This window comes from Hyperolius riggenbachi, chromosome 1, assembly GCF_040937935.1.
Source record: "Hyperolius riggenbachi isolate aHypRig1 chromosome 1, aHypRig1.pri, whole genome shotgun sequence".
Classification (NCBI taxonomy): domain Eukaryota; kingdom Metazoa; phylum Chordata; class Amphibia; order Anura; family Hyperoliidae; genus Hyperolius; species Hyperolius riggenbachi.
Genome location: NC_090646.1, coordinates 151,580,071 through 151,607,329, shown reverse-complemented (window position 1 = coordinate 151,607,329; position 27,259 = coordinate 151,580,071). Strand labels below are relative to the sequence as shown.

Below are 27,259 nucleotides of genomic sequence, written 5' to 3'. Positions count from 1 at the left end.
AAGTTTAGCTCAATGAGGATGTACAGGGGCGGGTCGAACACGGCAAATGTTCGCTGTTCACTTTCGCATTCTGATATGTCCTAAATAAAGTTTGACTACCACGATGGGACAAGTGCAGATCCCTTTTTTTTCTTTGTGGCATTATTATTTCACTGTATTCTGATAGTACTATTGCATTTCTCTGCGTGTAACACTCCACAGCCCACAGACACCCTGAGCTGTGCATAATGTAATTTCTGCTCTTTAGGGATTAAAACCCGACTTTGCGTTAACTCCGTAACTTTTGGTGGGATTTTTGGCATGGATCCCCCTCTGGCATGCCACAGTCCAGGTGTTCCATCACTTTTAAGGGGTCAAAGTTTAGCTCAATGATGATGTATAGGGGGCGGGTCGAACATGCCTAATGTTTGCTGTTCGCCGAGAATGCGAACAGCGGAAGTTTGCAGAATGCTTTTTGCCGGTGAACAATTCGGGCCATCTCTATTGACCAGCCCAGCGGCCCATGCACCCCCGTTGCATACTTATCCTTGGGAGAGTTCTGCGCCTGTGCAGTAGTAGTACTTCTGCCACTGACTGCCTAAATAACCAGGACCTATAGCAGAGGATCCAGCCGGTGAAAGAGGAAGGTGAGGGACCGATCAGCCTGAAGAGGGCTGGAGGAAGCCCCAGGTATGTATACGTGTCTTCTTTTCATTCATCTCAGGTACCCTTTAATTAAAAAGAAATATTTGCACTCTGGTCTGAGTGCAAATATAAATTGGTAATTTTTTTATTAATTCTGTGTCATCCTGGAGGTTAGCCCCTCATTTTTATCATTTTATTGCTTTTAACAGTTTTATTACAACCTGGGTGCCTCTTTCCTATTCCTGTTTTTTATTATCTACCCTCCCTTGGAGAGAGGCTTTCAACTGCACTTACCTGCACTGGTGGCAGGCCCGGATTTACCTCACAGGAGCCTAAAGGCACAGATGTCCTGGCACCCTAGACTTCACCCTCCATTAACCTACAAACTTCAGCTGAACTGCACCGCAAGTGTGCTGGCTGGCCCAGCTGTCACTTCTCCCTTACTACCTTTGCCTCTCATAGGTAGCTACAGGTGCCCCTTAGTAGTAGCCAGAGGTACCCTTATTATTAGGTTGCCCCTGACTGAAGGGAGATCTAGTCAGTGGAATGCCGAAAGTTGGGTGAGTAACCTCTCATTTACTTTCTGCTCAGGACCCGGCATAGATTAGGAGAAAGGGAAGCACATAGGGAGGGAAGTGAGCCACCTTTCCATCATCAGGCGCCTGTAGGCACGTGCCTACAATGCCTTATGATAAATCCGGCCCTGACTGGTGACGAATGGAAACGGGGGGTTTCCAATGCCTTAATGGTTGGGGTTGCCTACCTAAGCAACCTAATTTTTCGAGTAGTTTACCTACTCTTGCTCCATTTTCAGCACATATTACGCTATCCAGGCTTCCACTGTTTCTGAGTTTATATTTCATGCTACATCCTACCTCTCAAATAATTTTCCTATGTTACTGTTGCTTACAGTAGGCAGTAAAAATCAGATTTGACAGGTTTTGGTTTAGTCCATTTTTTCATGGAAGATTCTTAGTATTTCCTTTATTCTTTACAAAAACACTCTCTGGAAGGGATCTATACAAACATGCCAGCCAGCTGCTCTACTCACTTGAACACTATTTTGGTAGTTGGACTGAGCAGATGCCATTAAGGAAGTGCTTTTGAAAATAAAGAAAATACTGACAACCCTCATGAGGAGATGGACCAGTCACAAACCTGTCAGGTCTCTCAGATTTTTACAACCTACTGTAAGTCACAGTGACATAAGAAAAAATAAATGTATAGTGCATTTTTCTTTGGAACAAGTGTACATTTTATACATATGCATACACATGCATTTTTAATGTTTTCTTTTTATTGTTTTATGATAGTGGTTGTATAATTGGCTACAAATGTCACATAGAACTTACCATAGTCTACACCAGGGTTTCTCAACTCAGTCCTTAGGTTTCCCCAACAGTGCATGTTTTGTGGAAACCCACAGAGGTAGTTAATGAGCTCTGCTGATGCTGAGCCTCTTATTACCTCACCTGTAAATGTTTGTGGTTTTCTGCAAAACCAATACTTTTGGAGGTACTTGAGGTCTGAGTTTAGAAACCCTGGTCTGCATAAGGCAAGAACAATGCACTATGAAATCTTCTAGTTTGTGAACTCATACGGGCAGGGACATTTGCTTGGTTTTGTCACTGTTGTGCAATACTGTAAAGGTATCACATGAATATGTGCCAGTATACCATGCATGAACTATTTATGCATTTTTGGCAACATGTTAGTTTAGTGGTGAGTTCTCTTGCCTTGCAGAGCTTGGTCCCCGGGTCCCAGCCAGGGCACTATCTGCATGGAGTTTGTATGCTCTCCCCGTGTCTGTGTGGGTTTCCTCTGGGAACTCCAGTTTTCTTCCACATCCAAAAATAATCATACAGATAAGTTAATTTGCTTCTCCCTAAATTGGCCCCAAGCTACATACTAGTGTATACATACATAGACATATGACTATGGTAGGGATTAGATTGTGAGCCCCTCTGACAGTAAGTGACAAGACAATATACTCTGCGCTGCCGAAAATGTCGGTACTATATAAACACTAAAAAAAAATAATATTTTTGTATGCATGTTTTGTATGTTTGTTGCTGCATCTTCCAACTGTGCTATGCATGAACTATGCACGTATTTATGGAACTTACTAGTGCCTACAATGTACTCTGTTTATTGCCACAAAACGTGATTGTCCTATTTAAATAAACAAATAAAGGACGATTAGCTAATTGATGTTTTATGCATCAATTAATTAATTCAACAAGTGAAGCAACAGTTGGAGAATAATTAGTGATGATAGGAAGAAAGATATTACTTCCTTGGTAAAATGGGTCATGCTGGAAGGTATAGAGGTACTTACTCCTTCACTTGCACTCCTGACAGCTGCTGGCAGTAGTGAAAGGGTTAGTGCAGCGTTGGTATTTGTGTAAAGAACACCTGGGGCTACGTGTGCATTTGCGTGCAATAAATTGAGCAATTAGCCTTTCAATTGAATCTGAAGGAGGATAACAACCAGCGATTAAAAGATTTAATACATGTTAAGTGGTTTCTAAAGAACAGTCCAGCATATTTTGTAAATGAACGTAAATGAAATAAATACTGGTGAAATAGTGTAACATAAATTTAGCACAGTGCGGGTAGATTAAAAAAAGGCATGGGCAAAGAAAACATTCCATTAATGACATGGCAGTAAAATAATATTTAAAATCATTAGCATAAGACTGTGGCACATAATACAGCTTCTGCTACAAGCAAAATGCACTTTTATGTCTAAGTAAAGAATCATTCCAGATTTTATGCTAGTGACTAACAGAATATAATGTGATCCTGTACCTGCTGAAGACAGTGGGAAAATGAATCGTTAGTGTAAGGAAATGCAAGCTAAATTTTACCTTTTCATTCTACAGTAGAATCCCATTATAGTAAACTCTGATATAGTAAACCTCTGAATATAGTAAACTCAGTCTTTAGGTCCCAGCAACTGCATCTGTATAAATATACAATGTATGACCAATTCTGATATAGTAAACTTCTTATATAGTAAACATATTTCCCTGGTCCCTTGGAGTTTACTGTAAAGGGATTATACTGTATAATGTTTCTTAGGTTCACTGTATTAAGATGGTATTAACCACTTGCCGACCGCACGCTTATACCGTGCGTCGGCAAAGTGGCAGCTGCAGGACCAGCGACGCAGTACTGCGTCGCCAGCTGCAGGCTGATTAATCAGGAAGCAGCCGCACGCGCGAGCGGCTGCTTCCTGTCAATTCATGGCGGGGGGCTCCGTGAATAGCCTGCGGGCCGCCGATGGCGGCTCGCAGGCTAAATGTAAACACAAGCAGAAATAATCCGCTTTGTTTACATTGTACGGCGCTGCTGCGCAGCAGCGCCGTAAGGCAGATCGGCGATCCCCGGCCAATCAGCGGCCGGGGATCGCCGCCATGTGACAGGGGACGTCCTGTCACTGGCTGCACAGGACGGATAGCGTCCTGTGCAGCCCCGATCTCCGGGGGGGGGGAGCAGGTAGGAGAGGGAGGGGGTTATTTCGCCGCGGAGGGGGGCTTTGAGGTGCCCCCCCCGCCAGCCACACGCAGGCAGAAGAGATCGGACCCCCCCAGCACATCATCCCCCTAGTGGGGAAAAAAGGGGGGCAATCTGATCTCTCTGCCTGTTACCTGATCTGTGCTGGGGGCTGCAGAGCCCACCCAGCACAGATCACTAAACACAGCGCTGGTCCTTAAGGGGGGGTAAAGGGTGGGTCATCAAGTGGTTAAAGAAACATTTGTAGCCTAAGTGTTAAGCTTAGTTCCCACTCATTGGAAAAACTTACCCGTACGTTTCGAAAAGCTCCGCTCGGTGTAGGAAGGGAATCCTATTGTTAAAAACAGGATCTGCTTTCACTTGCTAAAAAAAAACCCCAAAACAAAACAGATCACCAAATAGAATGCAACTCCAAACTTGCTGCATTTTTGTGTGCAAATGGATGCATTGCCCATAGCCACTATGGTGCCATTAATTTGCCTGTGGATGTGAGCACAATGGAGAAATGGAGCAGACCTAGAACCGGGGCTGTGGAGTCGAAACAAAAATCATCCCTCTCTAACTCCACAGTTTATGAATCCACCGACTCCAGTTACCCAAAATTGCTCCGACTCCTTGACACCACCTCCTTAGTCTAATTTTTACAAAGGCTATGGATTTGTTTCAAAAATAGTCTGTCTCCGACTCCTCAGTTTATTGAAACCACTGACTCCGACTTCAAATCCAACTCCGACTACAGGTACCTAAAATTGCTGTGACTCCTTGACACCAACTCCTTAGTCAAATTTTTGCAAAGGGTATGGATTTGTTTCAAAAATCATCTGACTCCGACTCCTCAGTTTATTGAAACCACTGACTCTGACTCCAGATACCCAAAATTATTCTGACTCCTCGACTCCACAGCCCTGCCTAGAACTGTGCGCTTTGCTCTGTGGCCAGCACAAATGGGGACAGAGCCTAACTGCAGAAAAACATTAAATTAGACATTTTTAAATGTGGAAATGGGTTACATAATTACGGTCATTATTATTATTATTATAGTGGCAGGATCTAAACCCTTGTGAGCTTACTTTCTAAAGGGCAAGTTAACAATCTTAGAAGTTGTCTTAGGTTTCACTGCTACTTATGTTTATTCAATCAATTATGTTGATAGTGTAAATTTTGAGTATTACCTTTGAAAGTGAATTTTTCAACCTGAAATGTCCTTTTGTATATCTGGGATTGGTGCAGCTGTCCCTGTAGTTTTACAACCTCGAGAGCGTGTCATTTCCTGTTACCGGATTTGTGGTCTTAAAACTGCTCACACCTACTTCCTGTGATCTACAAAATACCACCTCAGATTCAGAGATATATGACCCTGATTCAATTCACTTTTTCTCCTAAGTTCTATCCTATAAGATAATTTTTAATCTTCTGTTTAAAATAACTTTTCAGCATCTGCAATTGAAAGAGTACCAAAACATAGGAAAAAAAAGTACTGTCAAAATATTTTAAGAATTTCCTTGCTGGCTGATGGCTTAACCCTTAAGCAGCCACATATAGCAAAGCTATTTGTGCGCTGCAGGGCCAATATTTTTCAAGTGTGCCTTCCCCAGCCTGGCAGGGTATGCAGAGCGGCACAGAAAGGTGTCATATTTACCTGTTCCAGGTGGCTTGGTCAGCTTCACCTCTCCTCCACTCACAGCGATGCAATGCCGACATCCACTTCTGAGTTCCGATTACATGATATAACACGTAACCCAGGGGATTGTGCCAGCGTTGCAGCATATGGTACCCATGGCACTCTCATCATGGTGCGCACCAGTCCAGCACGGCCGTCACTACACAAACAGCTGTTTGCAGTCACTGCATTCCTTTCACTGCATCTTTGACTGCACATTGTATTATACCTGGCAGTCACTGCATACCTTTCACTTGAATGGATGGCAGACTTGCCCTCCATAACAGATTCTTGTTACAGGTAGTACAGTCTATCAGTGTCATCTGCAGCAGGGCCTCGAAAGCCCTCCTTCTGGTCACTTCCTTGGGACTTGCATGCCATGCCTGCTGCCTTCCTTGGATGTGTGGTAGCCGTTCCTGCTCCTTTGCCCACAGCGTGCCTGCTGCCTTCCATGGATGTGTGGAGGTGGTAGCCGTTTCTCAGGCTCCCACTCCGGACCGGAATCGAACCAGGATTCCCCGGCCATTACCAGTGGTCACTCACAATGGCAGACTTGCCGTCCATAAAAGATTCCCGTTGCAGGTACTGAACAGCAAGCAGAAGAAGTATTTAAAAAATAGTTATAAGCTTTAACAATGGTAGAGAAACAACCATTAAAAGTTGATAAGGCAGTCAGACATTCCCTAACCAGACATCACTGAGTGAGGAAGAGCAATCCTCACCATGGTGCGCAGTAGTCCAGCACGGCCATCACTACGCAAACAGCTGTTTGCGGTGCGTTATACAGTGAGTTTGGTGTGTCAGTGCGAAGCAGTACTCTAATTACACTCCCTGATTGATGTATTCTATTCACATGCAAGATGTTTAAAAGCACTTTAGCATTAAGCATTCAATGTGATTTCTGCCCTAAAAACGCTGCTTTGCGTCAAATCCCGATATTTCTCCGGGACTTTTGGCATCTATCCCACTCCGCCATGCCCCCCTCCAGGTGTTAGACCCCTTGAAACATCTTTTCCATCACTTTTGTGGCCAGCATAAGTGTTTCTATTTTTCAAAGTTCGCCTTCCCATTGAAGTCTATTGCGGTTCGCAGAAGTTTGCGCAAACCAAACTTTTGCGGAAGTTCACGAACCCGGTCCGCGAACCGAATTATCGGAGGTTCAGGCCATGTCTAATTGTCACACCTAATTGACCTGCCCAATGGCTAATTCCAGTAAGCAACTTGTACTTCAGTTATAGTGCTTCCAGCGCTGCGTAATATGTTGGCGCTTTATAAATACAATGAATAAATAAATAAATAAATAAGCCCACGAAACAGGTGTTCTCTGTACCAGTTTTCTATTATACACTGCTTACGGTCACTTCACACTGAATGCTACTAGAATTTTCTTTGCTTAGTTTTGGGATTACAGTATTTGGACTGTAAATCATAAGTCCAGGCAAGAAAGAAAACATTTTGTGTACCTTGACAAGTCCATAATTTACTGCAGCACATTTCAGGTGTAATAAAGCAGCCATATGCCTATCATATGAAAGCATCAATTGCTGTCCAGACACTCAGCTCCCATCATTGTAATGTAACCACAGGAAGAATGACACAATGATATGAAAATTCAGCAGGCCTTAATTACCGGTGTTACAATTCTGGAGGTTTGGATCAGGTAACAGCTGTGACATTGGGGGAACCTTGATGCAGTTATTATTTGCAACTGTTTGAGTAAAAAAAAAAGTGTCTCGGCTTACAGCAACAGATCAATCTTTAATATTAATATTTAGATTTAGTCTCTACCCTGGCTTTGTCCTGTCATGTTAGTACAGTAAATGTCCAGTGGTGGCCATGGTGGTATGACAGTACCTTGGTGAGTAGTGCTGGGCAACTCTGCAAGCAAGATATAGAAGAGACCTTGTTACAAACCTGAACGGAGGAACAGGTGATGACCACAGTGTGCAGCAATACAGACACTGAAACAATGAATAATGTGCAATAATGATTTATTGTGACCGGCGGATAGTGAAAACAAACAGCTACATGCAAATCAGATGCAAATACTTGCACAACACACTTATATACAAAGCAGATGCAACCAGGTGCACAACACACTATATACAGAGCAATCACCATACATATAAATGTGCAAACCCCAAATACCCTATCTATCTATTCTAGCTAACTAACATATAAATATGTACAGGATAATATATACAGGAGTAATATACAACAATCGCGGTACAAAAGGGAGCATGCAGAAATCACAGTCAAACGTAATGCAAGTCAGGCACCAAACCAATCGAAGTACAGAGGAGCAGGCAGGAATCAGAGTCAGACAATTTGTACAGGGTTCAGCAACAGAAAGGCAAATATATACTAGGGCAAGGAACAGGTAAGGTAGCAGGTTGTCCAGAAGCTCAAGGCTGCAAAGAACTGCTAAGCTCTGGCAACCAGCAGGAGGAAAAGGCAGTTCTGCAATAGTACAGGTAAGAAACAAGATGCATGCTGGACATCAGGGCTGCTCACAGTCCACAGAGCCCTCTGCTGGTGGAGGGCAGAACTCCAGGGCTGATGCATGTCCATAAAGCCCCCTGCTGGTGGCATAGTGCAAAGTCCAAGGCAGTCCAAATAAACACCACCAGCAGCAGGCAGGAAAAGAGCAGCACATAGTTCCTAACAGACCTTCTCTACCAATCAGCACTACTAGGTGTAGAGGAGCAGCATGCAGACTGGAGGGGGTGGAGTCTTAAAATAATGGGGAAAGTTGTGGCCCAGAGGCAAACCCATGATTTTCAAGGTGGGTATTCCTGAAAGGTGTCCCTCAGCCTCGCACAATATAGTATAATAATATGGTAGGACATCATGCTGGGTACACATAATGCAATTTCCCGACCGACAACGGGATCGATCAGGAGCAGTTTGGATACAGATAATAATGAGGTCAGCCGACACTGGTAATGAAGGGGAAAGTGAAGCATTCACACAGCAGAGCACGGGGCTGTGCTCATAAGTTCCCCAGAGCTGCTCCATGCTCTGTACACACGCTGCTGCTACATCCAAAGTCAACTGTAGCAGGGAAAGAAAGGCAGTGGTGTAGCAATAGGGATTGCAGAGGTAGCGACCGCATCTGGGCCCTTGGATCAGAGGGGCGCCGAGGGGCCCTCTCTCAAGCACAATATTAGCTATCTATTAGCCCTGTGCTGGTAATAATCACTTCTACAGATGCTTTGAATAGTAGTAATCATTAACAAACTGTTTCCCATCCCCTTCTTGCACCTCTGACACTGTGGAAATCCTTGGCAGGTTTTGGTGCGCCGTATCAATTGTTGTGTAAAGAGTGCTTGGGGGGGGGGGGCATGTAAAACTTGCACCAGGGCCCCCAGCTCCTTGGCTACACCACTGTAGGCAGTGCTGTGAGCTGCAGGATGCCTGCAGATATACTGGTGTCTCAACTTGTTTCTGGCCCTAGACACTGTGCAGGCCCTGGTCTGAGGGGGGATTCTGGGCACCTGTAATCCCCCCTGTGTTTGCCTATGTGGCCATCATAATTTCTACCTACTTTAGCAGGTTTATGGTCATCACAGGAACTCAGCTTGCGTTAATCAGTAAATTATTGTTTGGTTTGATTTAAAAAAAAAAAAGAAATGTTATCATTTAAAAAATTAATTTTGGTCATCCTTACCTGTTAAACTGCATGTGGCCAATTTGCTTTGTTACTGACATAGTTAACAACCTTGTTTGATAAACATGAAAAATATTCATGTGTATGACTATACTTATACTTACACAGAAATGGAGCCATATTAGCAAAGACCAGTTCCTCATTTGATTGAATAAAGTTGAATATTTGCAATACTCAATGGATGGTCAGAACTATAGCTGCAGTATGATCATGTACAAATATATTTACATATATTATAGTTGTATGTATAGCATGTATAGTATTAGCTTAGAAGACTCCAAAGCAGTACCCAGTATGATTAAACTGCTTGATGATGAATAACTTTATTTGCATGACAAACATGTGTGAATATTACATGATAGAAAGTGTTGTCAGGTCCTTGCTTTGATGGGCACATGCTACTCCCTGAAGCATTAGCAACAAGAATGAGCTCCTGATTTGCTATATTCTTATGCTTGAGCAAAGTGAGTGCTGCAGCAGGATGGCCTCCTGCTGTGCTTAGAAGACATATGTACATCAAAGTTAAGCATTTTCTGAGAACCTGCTGAGATCAACATCAAAGAGTGCTGAGAGCCACATGTGGCTTATGAGCTTCTAGTTGGGTATCACTCAGCTTGGGGGTGTATTACAGCAAGATAGACATGGCCTCACTGAATCTTTCTGGCTTCCTACACAAGCAACCATAACACTCCAAGATTAGTGCATCCACTCTAAATGGGAAGGTTCACCATCTTCAGTGCTATGATAGTGTGTGCACAGTAGGAACACAGTCTAAACTCAAAGCAAAATATTAGTCACCTAGGTAAACACATTGATTCAACCTCAGCAGCTGCTTCTTATTATTGATGTGGACATAACATACCCGCCATTTTTTATGCCAGCTAGTGGTCATGTGATTGATCCATGTCACTCCTTGTCACTGTTTACCACTCTTTCTCCAGCTCTGAACAAAGGACACTTCTTCACAGACCAGTAACATAGCACACCTTTGACATTTAAAAGGAACTTTATTTTAGCAAATAAATAAATACATTGCAAAGTGAGAAGTCAAAAAATAGAAGTGAGATCAAGAAATTATTGATATTCGCCATGTAATTTGTTCATATTGTTTGATCCATAATCAGCCTGCACGTCATCATCTTTACTACTGGCAAACATGAAAAACACAGACAGCACCAAGCACCATAATCTATAACCACACCCCCTAACAATGCAATAGGATAAAAGGTTGTTTTTGAAGAAATATTTATAGACTTGCAAATCTGGCCCAGGTTTCTGTAAAGTAGCAAAAGCTTGCAGCCTTCTCTTGGGTCCATCGTTATAGACTATCAGGGGGGTCTCTGAAAAGTTAATTATTATTGGTACTATTACAGTTATTTGAAGACAACCCCACCAAGCACTTTCTTTAATAACTGCAGGAGACCAGGATGTATTAAATAAAGATCTTGTTGCAGATTTGTACACACAATTGCAACTATTGCAAGTCAGTCTTTCACTAATTCACTGCCTCTGACACAGGAGACCCGTGTTTGAATCTCGGCTCTTCCTGTTCAGTAAACTGGACCTATTCAGTAAGGAGACCTTGGGCAAGACTCCCTAACACTGCTACTGCCTATAGAACATGCTCTAGTGGCTGATGCTCTGGAGCTTTGAGTCTGCCAGGAGGAAAGTGCGAAATTAATGTTCTGTGTGTCTTGTCACTAATCTTTCACCAGTAGTCATCATAATTCAGTACTGAAGGAAGGGCATCCAAAAAAGCCTGTATACAGATTATTTTTGTATTACATTTCCTAAAATAAGAACAGCCCACTTAAATAAACCTAATGTGTACTGTATAAAGTGTGATATCTTCAACAAGGGTTTGCACTTCACATATTGCACTTAAGGTTTATTTTAGAAACCCAGTACAATTTTAGAGGGAGTAATAAAAGTTAAGTTTTATAAGGATTTTATAAAGACTACTTACCTAGTAATCAGTGCTCATTAGAATTCAGTATAACTTTGCCACCTGACAGCAGACAATTAGTAATAAAACCAGGCCAGCTTTTTAAAACCACTTAAGTTACTCAGTGTTCTTAGGCTCTAATGAATTTTAGTTATAGCACGTCCGATGTGCTTATCCAAATGCCCAGAATTTAATTTTAAACATAATACTTCATTGCTGCATTTTACACCTCAAGCCTTATATGAAGTTCTGTATTTTTGCTCCATAAGATGTTCCTTCCCCCCAACAAAAACACTCTGTGTGTTTTATGAACCAAATGATACATATTCAGGCTGGCAGCAGCCCACCCCCCACCCCCCCATGCTGTCTCTCCACCACACCAAGCTAATGGCAATCCCTACTACCCCTGCAGAGTAGTGTAACAGCAAGCAAAGCACCCTCATCTATCCAGCCAGATGTTCCTCCATCTTGTGTCCTATCTTCATTGCCACTTGACTTGTGCCCCTTTCCGTGAGCCCTGCACATGTGAACCACTAGGTTATGGTGTGAGAGGGTGCTGATGACAATGAAAATAGGACACAAGATAGGAGCATGCTGCCTGGAGAGGTGTGTGGGTTCTGCTGCAATTAAACTCTGCAGGGGCCTCAAGGATTGCTGTTAGCTTTGGAATGGTAAAGCCAATCAGGGTAAGCATTGGCCAAAGTATTGGTGACATGTCTCCCTGTGGCAGTGTATTTCCCTTGTGTACCTACATGAGAAACTATGTCCTGAGAATCTGGTGCCTTGCTTCAAATGAATCACCACAACCTTGCCAAACTTATACAAAAGTAAATTAAGACGAAGCACAATATTAGCTTGGGAGTGGTGGAGAGACTGTTGGGAGGAGACCTGGTGCCAGCTGCTGTTACTGTGCTAGGGCCACAGGGGAGAACTATCAATGAAGAAGGGGGAGACATTCCACAACACGTTTCTGCACCATGCAGATGCACCAGCTTGAGGATTTTGTTCTATCTTTTTTTTTTTCCTTTAAACCTGGGTGCATCTTATGGTCAGCTGTGTCTTATAGTGTGAAAAATACAATAATACTCTGTATTACAGTTTAAAAATGGCTGGGCTATCAAAAGTTATGTTTTCACTTATTTGGAGGAAATATCTTTTATAGCTGTAACCTAGAGGATGACAGACAGACCAGTTGGATCAATTTCATGGTATCTGCCAAAATATTCAGCTAAGCTTAACCACTTTACCCCCACGCATACGCATTTCTCCATCCCTTTTTCCATTCTTTCACCACCAGGGACGGAGAAATGCGTACATTCCGCACTCCCGCCGCTGCCCGCGCTCCCGCTCGCTCTAGCGCGCACTCCCGCTCGTAAACACGCCGTCGGCCGCTCGCCCGGAGATCAATGAATGGGAAAATCCATTCCCGTTCGTTGATCTAAGCCCCGCAATGATCCGCTGCTTCTCCGATAAGCAGCGCGATCATTGTGAAAAAAAAAAACGTTCCCAGCCTCCCAGTACTTCCTGCAAGCGTCCAGAAGGACGCTTGCAGGTCACATTGAACAAAAAGTTACTGTTGCCATCTTGTGGCCAAATAGTAAAACTACACCCTAAAGCATTTTTCACATGCAAATAAATTAGTTTTACACAAAAAATGTACTTCTTACCTCCCACACTCCCCATTTTTTTTGTAATTAAAAAAAAAAATTAAAATAAAAAAAAATTACATAAATAGTTACCTTAGGGACTGAACTTTTTAAATATTTATGTCAAGAGGGTATAACACTGTTACTTTATAAACTATGGGCTTGTAATTAGGGATGGTCGCAAAACTAAAAAAAATGCACCTTTATTTCCAATTAAAATATTGGCGCCAAACATTGTGATAGGGACATAATTTAAACGGTTTTATAACCGGGACAAATGGGCAAATACATTTCATGGGTTTTAATTACAGTAGCATGCATTATTTAAAAACTATAAAGGCCAAAAACTGAAAAATAATACATTTTCCCCACATTTTTTCCTATTTTCCCATTTAAACACATTTAGAATAATATAATTCTTGGCATAATGTCCCACCTAAAGAAAGCCTAATTGGTGGCAAAAAAACAAGATATAGTTCATTTCATTGTGATAAGTAATGATAAAGTTATAGACGAATGAATGTAATGAGCGCTGAAAGGTGAAAATTGCTCTGGTGGTCAAGGGGTAAAACCCCTCAGTTGTGAAGTGGTTAATATTACTAAGAATATTTGGGGAGCAAAATGGATGAATATTACTTTAAGGGAAAGTAGAAACTCTTGATTGTGTTGTATAGTGGTTTTATATTGCATGTGTAGAAGGTCTAATCCACAGTTACCTTAAATGCATTTTATGTACAGTATTTTAAAGCAGTTGTGGTGTACTTTACTTCTGCTCAAATGCAGTAGTTATACAAAATACTTCATCTTCCCCCCCCCCCCTTTCGCAAACTCACACACTTCTGAATTATAGTTGCAGTGTCAGGACTTTGTTCTATAAAACTTTTGCATGTTGCTGTCCTTGCTGCCGGTGCTGTACATAAAGCCATCCGGCAGTAGTAGAATAGCAAGTATTAGGGCCCATTTCCACTATCGCGAATTCGCATGCGTTTGCCGCATGCGAATTCGCATAGCCAATACAAGTGGATGGGACTGTTTCCACTTGTCGGGATTTCTGAGCATTTTCGTCCGCGTCGAAAATTCGCATGGCAGAGCCATAAGAATTTGCATACCGCTTACCGCTATGCGGGTGTATGCAAATTTTCATGCGAATTCGCATGGAATCAATTGAAAAGCACACAGGCACTGCTATGGATAAATTTGCACACAGCGTCATTCATGCGAATTCGCATGAAAATTCGCATACAACCACATGCGAAATTCACATCCGCATGCAAATTTTTTCTGCGCGATTCGCACCGCACAAGTGGAAATGGGCCCTTAGAGGTGCTGGATGCACCCACTGCCAGGAATGAGTGGTACGTAACATAATCACTAAATGTAGGTGAAGGTTTGCTTTGTATCTGATAAGTTTGTGTGTTTGGAACTAGCCTTTTAAATGGGGGTTGTGGACCTGAGGATATATGTAGAATTTTATGGCTTGAGGCTGGCTGAATGAAGATGGCTACATCCTTCAAAAAAATGTCAGGGCCATGTCCCAAAGACAGTATTTACTTGCCAGGATTAATACTTCTGTATGTGTTATAGAAAAATAAAAACACCCATTCTGAAGACAGACTGTGCACATTTCAATATGTCCTATGAAAAAAACACCTATACAGAAAAAAAAAAACCTATGGACAATAACCATATTTATATAGAAAAGCAATCAGCTGATGGCAACAAAAGTTTGCTCCTCTTTGAAAGTGAAGAGTGTCATAGATGTTAACAGAAAACAGGAGTGTTTGTTTCAAAGAGCCAAAAACAAAAAGAAAATTGTGCACATAAAAAAGACAATAACTAAGATAAACAGAATCAATTATGATAAACTTTATTCATAAATTGCAAAATACACAGACAAAACCCCACAAACATTCTAAAAATGGGGCCCCAATGTGTAACCGACAATCTAGATCAAATATGTATCCAGCTGTGGGAGGTATAATATTATGCATCAGTTTCTAGTTTATGATCAGTATTTCATCCAAGAAGTGTTGATCGTGAGTGAGAATGGCCCACTATTTGGTTTTGTTGGAGAGCTTTAATTAGTTTTTAGTAGCAGACAGTTTATGCACAAGTTTTTATGACAGTCAACTGATGTATCCAGTCTATGAGTAGACAACTTAGCAAAGTGCAATAACCCATTGTTATAAGTCACAGTTTAATTCATTCTTTGAATTGTATGGTTGTTGGTTAAAAGCATTTTTCATATTATATTATTTGCAGCATGCCCTTTACAAGTGGTGTGATACAAGTTCTGTACATACAATCAGGATTATAACAATGAACCACAGAACAAGCTTTTCACAGGTCTTCTATGATAAAGTAGAACAAAATCCACAATAAACACATTCTCTATGAATTTTATATTACATACCCCTCATGTACAGCTGCAGACACAAACCTGTATACGGATAATCATCCAGTCACAAAGTGGATTGGAAAACAACTGAACATGGCATGCTTCTTATTATAATCCACAATGAATGTTGTAGTGCTAAAAATAAATATTTATTTGTTGATTTGTCATGAATTTTTAAAAGCAGGCTCACATGACATACACTGATGCCATTATCAAAAAAAGGAAAAATAGGGAAAAGACATATAGTAAAAATTGGAACAAATCAAGTCTAAAACTTATAAAAAAAAAAAATATATAATATTGCTTGATAGTAATAGTTAGGCCTAGTTCACATTATAAATCGCCATCGAAAGCGATGAGCACTTTTTAAAGCGATTTTTCCAGTGTTTTTAGAGCGATTTGTGAACTAGTAAAGCAGTTTTGCAAGCGCTTTTGTTTAGCAATTAGCATTTTTTTTTCTGCTGTCAATTAGGAAGTGAACTCTTTGGCCTGGTACTGATTCTCTTTAATGTTATTTTTTTAAAAAGCACTCACAAAATCACTTTTCCAAGCGCTTTTCAAGCGTTTAGTGATTTTCCTATACTTTGCATTGAAGTGCAAATGCTCATAAAATGGTGCAGGAGCCGCGTTTGCGATTGGAAAAAAAGTTCATCGCTCATGTCATGTGAGAACACTCACATGTAAAATCATTGCTCAAGCGCTTTTACATCGCTTTTTAAAATCGCCAGCACTTTTAGAAAACTTATAGCGCTCATAGTGTGATCAAGCCCTTAAAGCTGTAGGCAGAACTGGACTACTTTGAGTGATAGGAGAAGATAGAGCATTGGCACTGTGGACTGGGAGAGGGTATCGGTAGCTGTATACAGCATTCTGCATGTGGTGTCTGTGGATATATGAAGGAGGAGGGGGAGAATCATCGGCACTGCTGACAAGTTATCTTTATTATGGAATTGTTACATGGAACATGCCTTTTTGAAACAAAATAAAATGTAAAACACATACCACTGGAAAAGGATGGAAATGAAAAGCTTTATGGTTTTGCGCTATGCACTTCTACGGAGGTTTGACCAGAACCTCTGAAATAGCGCATAGTGCGAAACGAGCATCAGAATTACAGCCCTCTTCACCCACCACTCGTTTCTATCCTTCTGCAATGGTATGTGCTTTACATTTTACTTGTGTCAAGAAGACCTGTATTATGTAGCACTTTCACAATAAAGATAACTTGTCAGCAGTGCCGGATCTCACCCTCCAACCTTCCAAATAACCACTTTGAGTGAACAGGCAGCTGCAGTTTGAGTGTTTATGAACTGGTCCCGAGGTATCATGGGAAATGTAGTCTTGTGTCTAATAGGCAACTGGTGCAGGGGCAATATCAACCTGGAAATGGTGCAAGAAGAATGTCATGACCCAAATGGAAAGGCAAGTATTTAAGAATTAGGTTCAATTTTTTAAATTACTTCTCAGAGGTGAGAGTTTATTAAAGAAGCATTACCTTTCAATTACAAGGACTTTTTTATTGTTTGTTTTCTTGCATTGACTGGCTCTTTTTTATGGCCTAGAACCCTGTTTGAGCTTTTACGATGTCATTGCAAGGAGCTTACAAGAACTGCACCGCTGCTACCAATTCAATTTCGAAAGCATGAAAGATGGCTTCTTATAGGTTGCTATGCTTTACTGCATTATGGCATTGCCCTCTGCCTTACTAAAGGGCTTATGTCATTTTCTCGTACCATGTTTGTAAGCCAATGTGTGTAATGACAGTCTGAATAGAGTAGATGATTGAAAACCCAAAACATTACAAGTGTTTGTATACGACCGGCATGGTCGTTTGCTCCTTTGTTGGATGGTTTTATTGAATCGCTGTTTACATTTGTGTCTCCTGTATAGACAAATCAAGTGTGAGAAGACGTTTTCAAGTAAGCCAAACTCTTGTGGGCACAGAATGAACTTAATATGGATGTAAAAGAACGTAGGCCTTATTGTTCCCTGACAAAGAGCCGACGAGACAAAGAGAGACGCTACACAAATTCTTCGGTGGACAAAGATGACTGTAGAGTGCCTACACAAAAATCATACAGCTCAAGCGAAACCCTGAAAGCTTTTGATCATGATTCTTCACGGCTGCTTTATGGAAACCGGGTGAAAGACCTGGTTCACAGAGAGGCAGATGAATATCCCAGACAAGGTACGTTCTTATATGTGTCAAGTATATACACAATAGTCAATTATTGCCTAAAGGTCTACCTTCTCCATTTCCTAACTTGGAATTTCATGGTTTTTAGCTTTTTAAATACCTTCAAAGAGACAGATCTGTACATGTTACAAGATAAAAAAATGGAAAATACTGTACATTATCCAAATACAAAAATATTGTATGCACCTTTCTTTTGCATCAACAATTTCACATATGTCATTCAACCTAACAAAAACTATTTGCTTTTATTATTGATAGCCTACAAAAACTTACACTGTGCAACCCCTTTGAAGTTCCAGATATCTTGGTTTTAGCGGATTATGCCTACTCTGTTCATTAGATTACCAATCTGTTATCATCCATCAATCTGATCACTTAGGCCTCAATTTACTAAGATCATGCTGGAGATAATAAGGCAAGAGAAAACTTACCTCCACACAGTGAGAGAGTTATCTTATCTCTTCATTCCTTAAGTTACCTCCTCTGTAGTTAATTTACCTCCTCTGTAGTTAAGTTACCTCCTCTGTAGTTATTTTCACACGCAGTTAATTAACAGCCTGTCTATAACTCTGGAGTTATTTTAAGGATTGGAGAGTTAACTTAAAGACAGAAGAGTTAACTACATGCCTTATCACCATGGTAACAACTCTAGAAGAGTTATTAAAGACAGGAGATAAGCTTAGTGAATTGAGGCCTTAGTCAGTTTGAGAAATACCCTGTATGGCCTGTATGGCCCAACCTGATATTCTCTCAACATCCCATTCTTCAGGCAACCTAAAATACTTGGTTGTTATTGCAAATCAATCCCTATTACCCCCACCACTTTGCTCAAGATATGTATTGTCAGAATGAACATTATATCAGCCGACCCAAGAATGCCAATACTGGCCCTGTTTAAAGTGTACCGTTGTATCACTGAATGAAGTAACTACCTGACTGATCAAGTTCTACTCAATTTAGTACAGTTTTGTTTTAGTTTTTTTAAAAAGGGAAAAAAATATTAGGTATACCGATTGGGGGGGGGGGGGGGGGGGGTATTAGAAGTGACAGGAGACACGCGACCACATAGTGTCACTTTGCATTGAGTAGGACAATACTCACGGTTTCTGTGGAAATCCAATTGTGATTGGGTGGGATAAAGTTGTGCAAGAAAAATTATCAAAACCAACTTAATGGCCACTTCTGATAAAATCAGATCATCTTGTTCTAGTGCAGGGAGGTAAACAGCAGGTCATATTCCCCACAGCAGCATTCTCTCAATCACCCACGTACTTCCACCAAACTAGAAAAAGTAAATAAGGGGGATGTGGGTGATCAAAAAGAATGTACTAGAAACGGTTAATGGTTAAATCTATTTTACCTCTGCCCTTTCTCCTGATTTCTTATGTCTTACCCAAAATCTAAGCCAATTTTGAAAGTAGCCAATTAAGTTATCTGTATGTTTTGGGGGTGTAGGAGGAAACTGGAGTACCCGAAGGAAACCAATACAGACACAGGGAGAACATACAAACTCCGTGCAGACAGTGCCTTGGCTGGGATTCAACTGGGGACCCAGCCCTGCAAGGCAAGAGAGCTAACCACTACCCCACCCCGCTGCCTGTATAATTGATCCTATAATTAGTGGGCACCTTAAAGTGGACCTGAACTTGCACAGGACAAAGCGAAAACATAGAGAAATGCACCCTGTATGTATTTAGTGAGTTTAGCCTGTCTAATTCCCCCTCATCTGTGACTAATTACCAGTGTAATTTGATCTCTCAGCTGTGTCAGCTGGCTGCCTTAGCAGAGCAGCTAATTTGTAAACACAGGATGTTAACCCTATGTCTGCTTCCATGAAAGCAGGAAGTAGACACACAGCAGATTTATTGTAGGATTTGTCTCAGCTGTAAAAAAGAAATGTTGTGGTTTTTTTTATAGCAGAGAAGAAGTGCTGAGTTCAGGTCCGCTTTAAGGATGACTGTGGGAAAAGTGAGGTACTATAAAAATTCAACAATCCTTCAGACCAGTCTTTTCAACGATCAAGTATCGTTGATTAAAAATTAGAACACTACAGGTGCACTTTAAGGTGCTAATTGGCACAGAAGAGAACTCTAGCTATGAACAAACTGTAGATTTCTGTCACACGGAACGATTTTTGATGATGGCCTTCTGTCTGTGGCGAGCATTAGTCTTTTAGTAAAGCATCCCTCTGGTATTAATTGAAAGTACAGAAATTCCTCCAGAAAACAAACCCCCCCCCAAAAAAATCCCTGGAAATGTGAGACATGCACTTTATTAAGAGCCAACACACTCAAACCAAATACTTTCACTGCAGTCGGACTTGCTGTCCTATTGTACATTGATTGCTAAGTATTGATTCTGCTGTCTCTCCGTATATCACTATTAAAGGCACCCAGTGCCTGAAAGAAAAATCATCAGCACAGCTATGTTGTCTACTTTTAATAAATAGTGATGTTAATTAAAAATTATAAGAAATGCATAATGTAGTTATTATCTTGTGCTAATCCATAGAAGGAGCCTATTAGGCATGTATTAAAAGTGTAAGCTAGCACTTTCATGTGAGTGTGTTACATAGTGTGAAATGAATGGTGTTCTTGGTTATTTTCCTATGTGTTACACAGGGCCGGCGCTACCATTAAGGCAAAGGAGGCAGCTGCCCCAGGGCCCCAGAGCTTGTAGGGGCCCCCAGTGGCTACAAGAGGAAAAAAAAATTTTCAAAATCGGCCTTATAGTTTTTGAGAAAATCGATTTTAAAGTTTCAAAGGAAAAAAAAACACATTTAAAAACCTGCCGACTTTAATGGTTAATAGCAAATCCACCTTAAATGCTAGAAACCCTAAATTTGCAGGGTATGTTAAGGAGATCATTAGAAATAAGAGGAAAAAACTATTTTTCAAAAAGACCTTATAGTTTTTGAGAAAATCGATTTTAAAGTTTCGAAGGAAAAAAAGTATACTTTTAAATGCGGTAAATGTCACTTTTAGTAGCAAACCTAACGGTAGTGTAATTTTACATGCATCAAACGAAAGCGCAATACATTTCCTGACGGGGTTTCCAGGGGGTCTATACGCAACCGCAGCGCTTTGGCCAGGGATCGCTATACAGCCGCAATATGGCTGTATGAAGATCCCTGGCATGTTTTCCTATTTTCCCAATTTTTTTTTTTATGTTTAGAGTGTGGGAATTTAAAAAAAAATAGTGGGGTCCCCCCTCCTGAAACTTTTTAACCCCTTGTCCCCCATGCAGGCTGGGATAGCCAGAATGTGGAGCTCCGACCGATTGGGGCTTCACACCCTGACTATACCAGCTGCAAAAAAGGTCTCTTAATGCCGATTTTTGTTCCGGGGTATATGTTGGGGGGGCCCCCCAGGTTTATTTTGCCCTGGGGCCCCATTGTTGCTTAAACCGGCCCTGGTGTTACATTACCCATAGGAATCGGTACCCCTCATGCCTCTCCAGCCCTGGCGTTTCCCTCTGCCTCTTCTGTCTGATGTGCAGCCTAGTACAACTTTCTGTTTCTAGGAGACAGTATACAGCTATTTTAGACTAGAATGATTTCAACGATGTAACAGATGCCTGCAGCATTTTCTGGGTGTGTGACAAACAGATAAAAGAATCTAAGAGTGGTCAGAGGCCATCCCAAATGCTGTTTGAAGCACTCAGCAAATAGCAGACAGTAGATAACGATGGAAACCTCTTTCTAAGTACCTCCTAGAAACTGCTTCCTAACATCTAGCTATCCACTCCCATTCATTTCAGCAGGGCTGGTTAACGCTAGTGGCAACCATTAAGAGTAGCGGCCACCTTGTGGAGTGCTGCAGAATGTAGTGCAGTGTATGCCAAAATATGAGATATTTAGCCATCAGCTGATGTATTACTCTGTGTAGACGTCAACAGGTGCTCCGAATCCGTGCTGTGGCTTTCAGAGACACTACTGCATTAACCTGAAGAAGTGGGTGAATTCCAAGAAATGCATTGTTTATATTGGCATCCAATAAATTATTTCTTAACCTCCACATCGAGGTAGAACTGTTCCTTATTATTACCCTACATTTGATTTATCCACATTGGGGCGCCTCCTCCCAACCTGTATAGTTAGTTCCCCTTCAGGGGCAATCCCTGTGACCCACATCCAGTGGTTCCAGTTTGGCCATTTCTTGGAGTGAAGAAGACAACATCCTTCCCGAGTGGATATGTGTGGTTGTCTATTCGCAACCCATACTGATAAGTAGTATTTGTTTGGAGTATTATCTCCCTATTTATAAATTATACGCCATATTGGTGCTCCTATTTGTTTGCTGTTTCCATTTTTCTCCCAGGTACCTGGAGTTCAACAACTGAATTCCATCCTACCGGACTCCCTGCACTGCCCTGTATAGATGCTGTGCAGACTAGTGACTGGTGTGTTTATCTGCCACCTGTACAATCTATTAGTACCCAGCATAACTGCAAATTAGAATTCTTTTTTATGAATAGGAGCTGTTCACACTTGTAACTCTGCAATGGATAGCCTATGGGAGTAACGCATCTGATCCAAGCTACGCGTCCCGCCACCGATCGCCACCGATCTGTGCCTGTACGAGGGAAGAAGCATGCAGAACTCCATTGGGCTGCAAAAGACCAATGGGAGTCCTCAGCAGCAGGGAGAATTATAATTGGTTCATGATGGACCAATGAAAATTCTCCCTGTTGCTAGTGATAATTAGTCTAATGCAGTCTATGGAGAGCCCCTTGCTCCTCCCAGCCTCCAGGCTGAGTAGAGAGAGGGAACGAGCGGTGGCTATCAGCGCGGGATAGGTGAGTGGCGATTGCTTAGGACGTGCGGATGCAGAGCAGATGGCACAGAGGGAATGCAGAATGGACAGTCGTGTCCATTTTGCATCTGCTCAAGTGGGGACTAAAGACCTAATCAGTGCAGTTGGACTGTAGCATAACACTCACTGATAAGTAATTAGAAGTTGTAAAACTATGTGTGGCAGAGAGAAACACATCTGAGTGCAGGGTACAGATACCAAGCTAAAAGTTCAAGATTTATCTGTGTGGGAGCTGAACCCATCTGTCCCCATGAATCAAGCTTAAATGTTTTGTGAAGTGCTGCTGATACCATCTGCATAAAAATTAGAAAAATTGGAGAGGGACTATTTGAATTGAGAGAATGCAGGCTAGCATTAGGGTCTGAACAAACATGAGCGTTGCTGAGCTTGATTTCAGCAATATGTATCCGTTTAACATACTGCTACGCATTGCAGCCCATCAATGCACCAATGTGTCCAGGCTCTTAAAAAATCAGATGTCCAATGTCTACAAACTGAGATTGACCTTTGCTCCATTAAGTTGGCCTTCAGTATAAGCTCAGAGTAATAGCTTTTACTGCACACACTGAGAGTGTCATGTCAGTATCTTAAAATGAGGGTAATGCTTGGCTAACATTGAGTTGGATCACAAATGGCCCATTCTAAACAGACAGTGCAGTGTCCACTCTGATGGTGTTTGTGTCCAATTGGAGTCTGGAGCAGATGCATGTCTACTATGGGCTTCTGTGGGAATTGCATCCACTGTCTGGAAAAATTGATCCATCAATGAACAGGATTCGTTTAACTTTTCATTTTTGCATTCTGTTGCGATCTGGCAAAACAAAAAATTGCAGTGTGATTCAAGTCTAAAATTGATCATGCAAATATATTGCACAATTGATCAGGGCTCCAATTAAGACATTGTTAGCACTCTTTAAACTTAGTCAAGCACCACTTTTAGCCCCCAGGGCATCTCAATAGCACATTAAAATGCACCAATGTGGCTCATTACTAATAAAAACTTCACATTTTTACCTCTTTTTTTACATTTAAAAGTTTAGTAGAGACCTTTATTAGCCTACTTCAGAGGCCTGTCTGACCACATAAGTGTCAGGCAGATGAGGACTGATGTAATTATTTTATTACACACATTAGCAGAGAGCAAACAAAAGTTTTCATCAGCAGGGGGGGGGGGGGTGGAGAGATAGGACACTATGCTTTAAAGAGTTTAGAGAAGCCACAGATGCAATCTTCACACTTTCCCCGGGTTTAATAAAGGGAAGCTAGAAGGGGAGGGGGAACATGACATCACCTATAGCTATTAGAAACCAGGACAAACTGAAGAAAAAAAATGGCATTTGGTCCCTTTAAAGAGAGCACTTGTCAAAACAGGAAGTCAGTCCAAGCCATACACATCTGTGCCTACAGTGACTGTACTGAAAGAAGTTGTGAGAAGCGGCAGTAACACCAATATCACAAGAAACAGTAGTGCTCACACATAGTTTTCAGACCTTTCCCATCAATTTTTACTCCTTCAAATAAGTTATCAGAGCTGTAACATGGAGGTCTATAAAGTGAATTTCAGTGGAAAAACACAGCAGATGTGTGGCATGAGCTGAAAAGGAGGGAACGGCTGGAACAGGGGGAAAATGGATTTATGTGCCCTGTCCAATTTACAGAAAATGTGACTTCTATTTTATAAATCCATAGGGGGTACCTGAGCTCAGGGATATAACCCGCAGTGAGGTATCTTGGCCAAAAAGGTTTACAATCATTACCTTACGAGATTCCTTCCCTATAAGTGGAAAGTTTTAGTAAAACGCATTGACCAGCGCCAAACAGTTTGCACAGAAAGAAATGTAAAAGTGTAACCTGAAAAATAACAGCTGAAGCAGTCAAGTTTAGAAATTACAGGAATGAGAAATAAAAATGTGGCTGAATCAGAGGTTTGGAAGGGTAATGAAAAATCATAAAAAGAATCTGATTGATTAAGGACTGGATGAAAAATATTTAAGGGTAAAAGCCAAAAGAAAAAAAAAATGGACTGATGTGAATTGACTACAGATACAGCATAACTTTGAACTTGATGTTGCATGATATAGCCTCTCTCTCGGCTATGCTGAGTCTTGACCATCAAATGTCATTATGTCCAGCATTGCAATACAGTATATCAGCACACCTACTTACCATAATACAGAGGACAATACAGACTTCTGCTGGATTTGTATTTTAGGATTGCCAGTAATAAAATTAATCTAGACTCCGTGACCCTGTCAGAGGTATTCAATAAGGAAGCTTTTAAAGCCTCTGTGATATTTAAACTCTCAATTAGCCTTTTATTTTTAGTACACCTGAACTGAAAATAAAATGACGAGATTATCATTTGTACAGTATCTATTATTCTACTCAAAAATAGCAATTTTTCATCACACAGTCTGATTCGTGTTTAAAAGATAAATATACTGTATATATATATATATATATATATATATATATATATATATATATATATATATATATTAACAATTAAAGTTATTATTTAGTATTTATATAAGGCTGACCTCTTCCGCAGCTGAATAGTGACAGTTTACCAGAAACCAAGGATACATACCTTGTTGTTCATACTTGGGGCTTCCTCCAGCCCCATGGGCACGGATCACTCCCACGCCGCTGCCCTCCGCTGCCTTTAGCTCCGGTACCAGGTCCCGTAACTGCCTCCAGTCGCAGCCAGTTCGCGCAAGAGAAAGTGCGCTCTTTACATGTCTTTTCAGAGAAAGCTTGTCTTAGCCAGTAAGGCTTGGCCAATACACTTATACATCTTCCCGTTTGATTCCCTCTGATCCAATCTGCTAGAAATCTATTGCCCCAACATGTACAATCAATCCAACTTAGATCCATTTCGACCTAGAATCTATCAAAAATGTTGATCGGACAGAACATTTTAGATCGGGGTGGAGCAGGAGTGGTTCAATCAGTGGGCCAAAGCATTGCATCTCATTGAACAAAGCATTAGTGTTCAATAGATTTCCTTCTATCGAGGGATTGATCAATTTTGCTGCACCAAATGGTAATCAATAAGTTTGTGGTCAGTTTAAATGTTTGTGGTCATATGTAAATGGCTATGAGAGAGAATCTACATATCTCTATATGCAGTACATTAATGGAAGTAAGGCACTGCAAGTATCTAAAAACGGAACCGCAAGTTAAAATGTACTTTCAGGTAAATGCTACTATAAAATAGTAAAATATGTGCTTGCTGAAATCATGCTATAATTTCCCTTTAAATTGCCTGGCGGATGAAAGCTTGTTATCACAATGTAATTACCTGTATTAATTAAAGAGCTATGTTTCAGTTATGTGCTAATAATATACATCAAATAAAAATATCCATCAAGAACACACTGAAGATTATAGAGGGGGGTTGATTTTATGTAGAAAGTATAATAAACACAAAAAAAAAAAAAATGAACATTGAGAACATGGAGAAAAAAAATCAGCTATGGTAAATATAGCACATAATTCTAACATTTGCATATTCCAGAAGACTTACACTAACTGCTGCAAATATGTCCCTTTCTATCACTGAACCACATAATAATAGCAGGGACAGAACAAACATGCAGGGCTGAATCACCATAAGCCTCAAACACACGGGCTACAACTGTCACCACAACCACGTGGCACGCACGTGTTGCGGCGACAGGTCGCCCGTGAGTATGAGGCGCGCACCCTGAACCGTCGCTAGTCGCTGCTATCACCAGTCGATTGGCACGGGCAATCGCCGGCAACAGCTGTCGCCGCAACTTCGCCGCAACATTGACGCAACTGTTGCTAGTCCGCCGTGTGTATGCGGACTAGCGACAGCAACTCCATACACATTGTATGGAGCTTCCGGCGGGGGGACGGCGGGGGGGAGGAGCCTTCGGCGACAGCTTCCGCCGAATCTGTGTCCCTCTGTGCGCCGTGTGTACGGCTGTTGCACAGAGGGACCTGGCAACGAGCTGCCTCTGCTTTTTTTTCTTTATGGTTTGAGCCACCGCTGTGGCTCATGTGTATGAGCCATTAGTGGTCTCCAGCTTTGTCATGGAGACAGACATTCTGTTGCATCAGGCTACCTGATGTGACATGCGGCGCAATGAGTCAAATACCTAAACAGGCTCCTATTCTGGGTTTTCTCCTGGGTGATAATGTTTCATCTTATATTAAAAAAAAAAAAAAAAACTTTTCAGGGCTTAGAAAATGAGTTAAACATTAGATACAAAAGTAATTTCAAACATATATTTAGTATCATAATTTCATGCTTGGTAGCAGCTTTAAATGTATTTTATTGGTAACTGGTGTGACTGTGGTGTGCAGTCTCTCCAGCCCACAGCACAGATCAGGTTTGCAGCATGGCGATCAGACTTCCTCCCTTTTTTCCCCACTAGGGGGATGTCCTGCTGGGGGGGGTCTGATCGCCGCCGGCTGCCTGTGATTTGTGGGGGGGCTCCTCAAAGCCCCCCTCAGCAGCGATTTCCGCCCTCTGTGCCCTTACCTGCTTCTCCCGCAGGCTATGGGATATGCAGGACGGATATCCATCCTGCGCCGTCTAGGATAGGCTTCAGCCTATCAGATGCCGGCGATCCCTGGCCAATCAGAGGCCGGGGATCGCCAATCTCCTTTACGGCGCTGCTGCGCAGCAGCGCCGTATGATGTAAACAGCGGGGATTTCTTCCATTTCTTACATTTAGCCTGCGAGCTGTGATCGTCGGCTCGCAGACTGTTCACGGAGACACCCTCCGTGAACTGACATGGAACCGCAGTTCCA

General features: G+C 41.6%; 1 protein-coding gene across 13 annotated transcripts in view; it reads left to right on the top strand.

Moving 5' to 3' along the window:
* TENM3 (teneurin transmembrane protein 3) overlaps positions 1–27,259 on the top strand; it is a 1,708,801-nt gene that overhangs the window by 520,647 nt on the left and 1,160,895 nt on the right. For all 13 annotated transcript variants that reach the window (XM_068278748.1, XM_068278756.1, XM_068278759.1 and 10 more), the window contains one exon: positions 17,353–17,650. In XM_068278748.1, coding sequence (XP_068134849.1) covers positions 17,419–17,650 — 232 coding nt within the window. In that variant the 5' untranslated portion in view covers positions 17,353–17,418. The remainder of the gene's footprint in view (positions 1–17,352; positions 17,651–27,259) is intronic.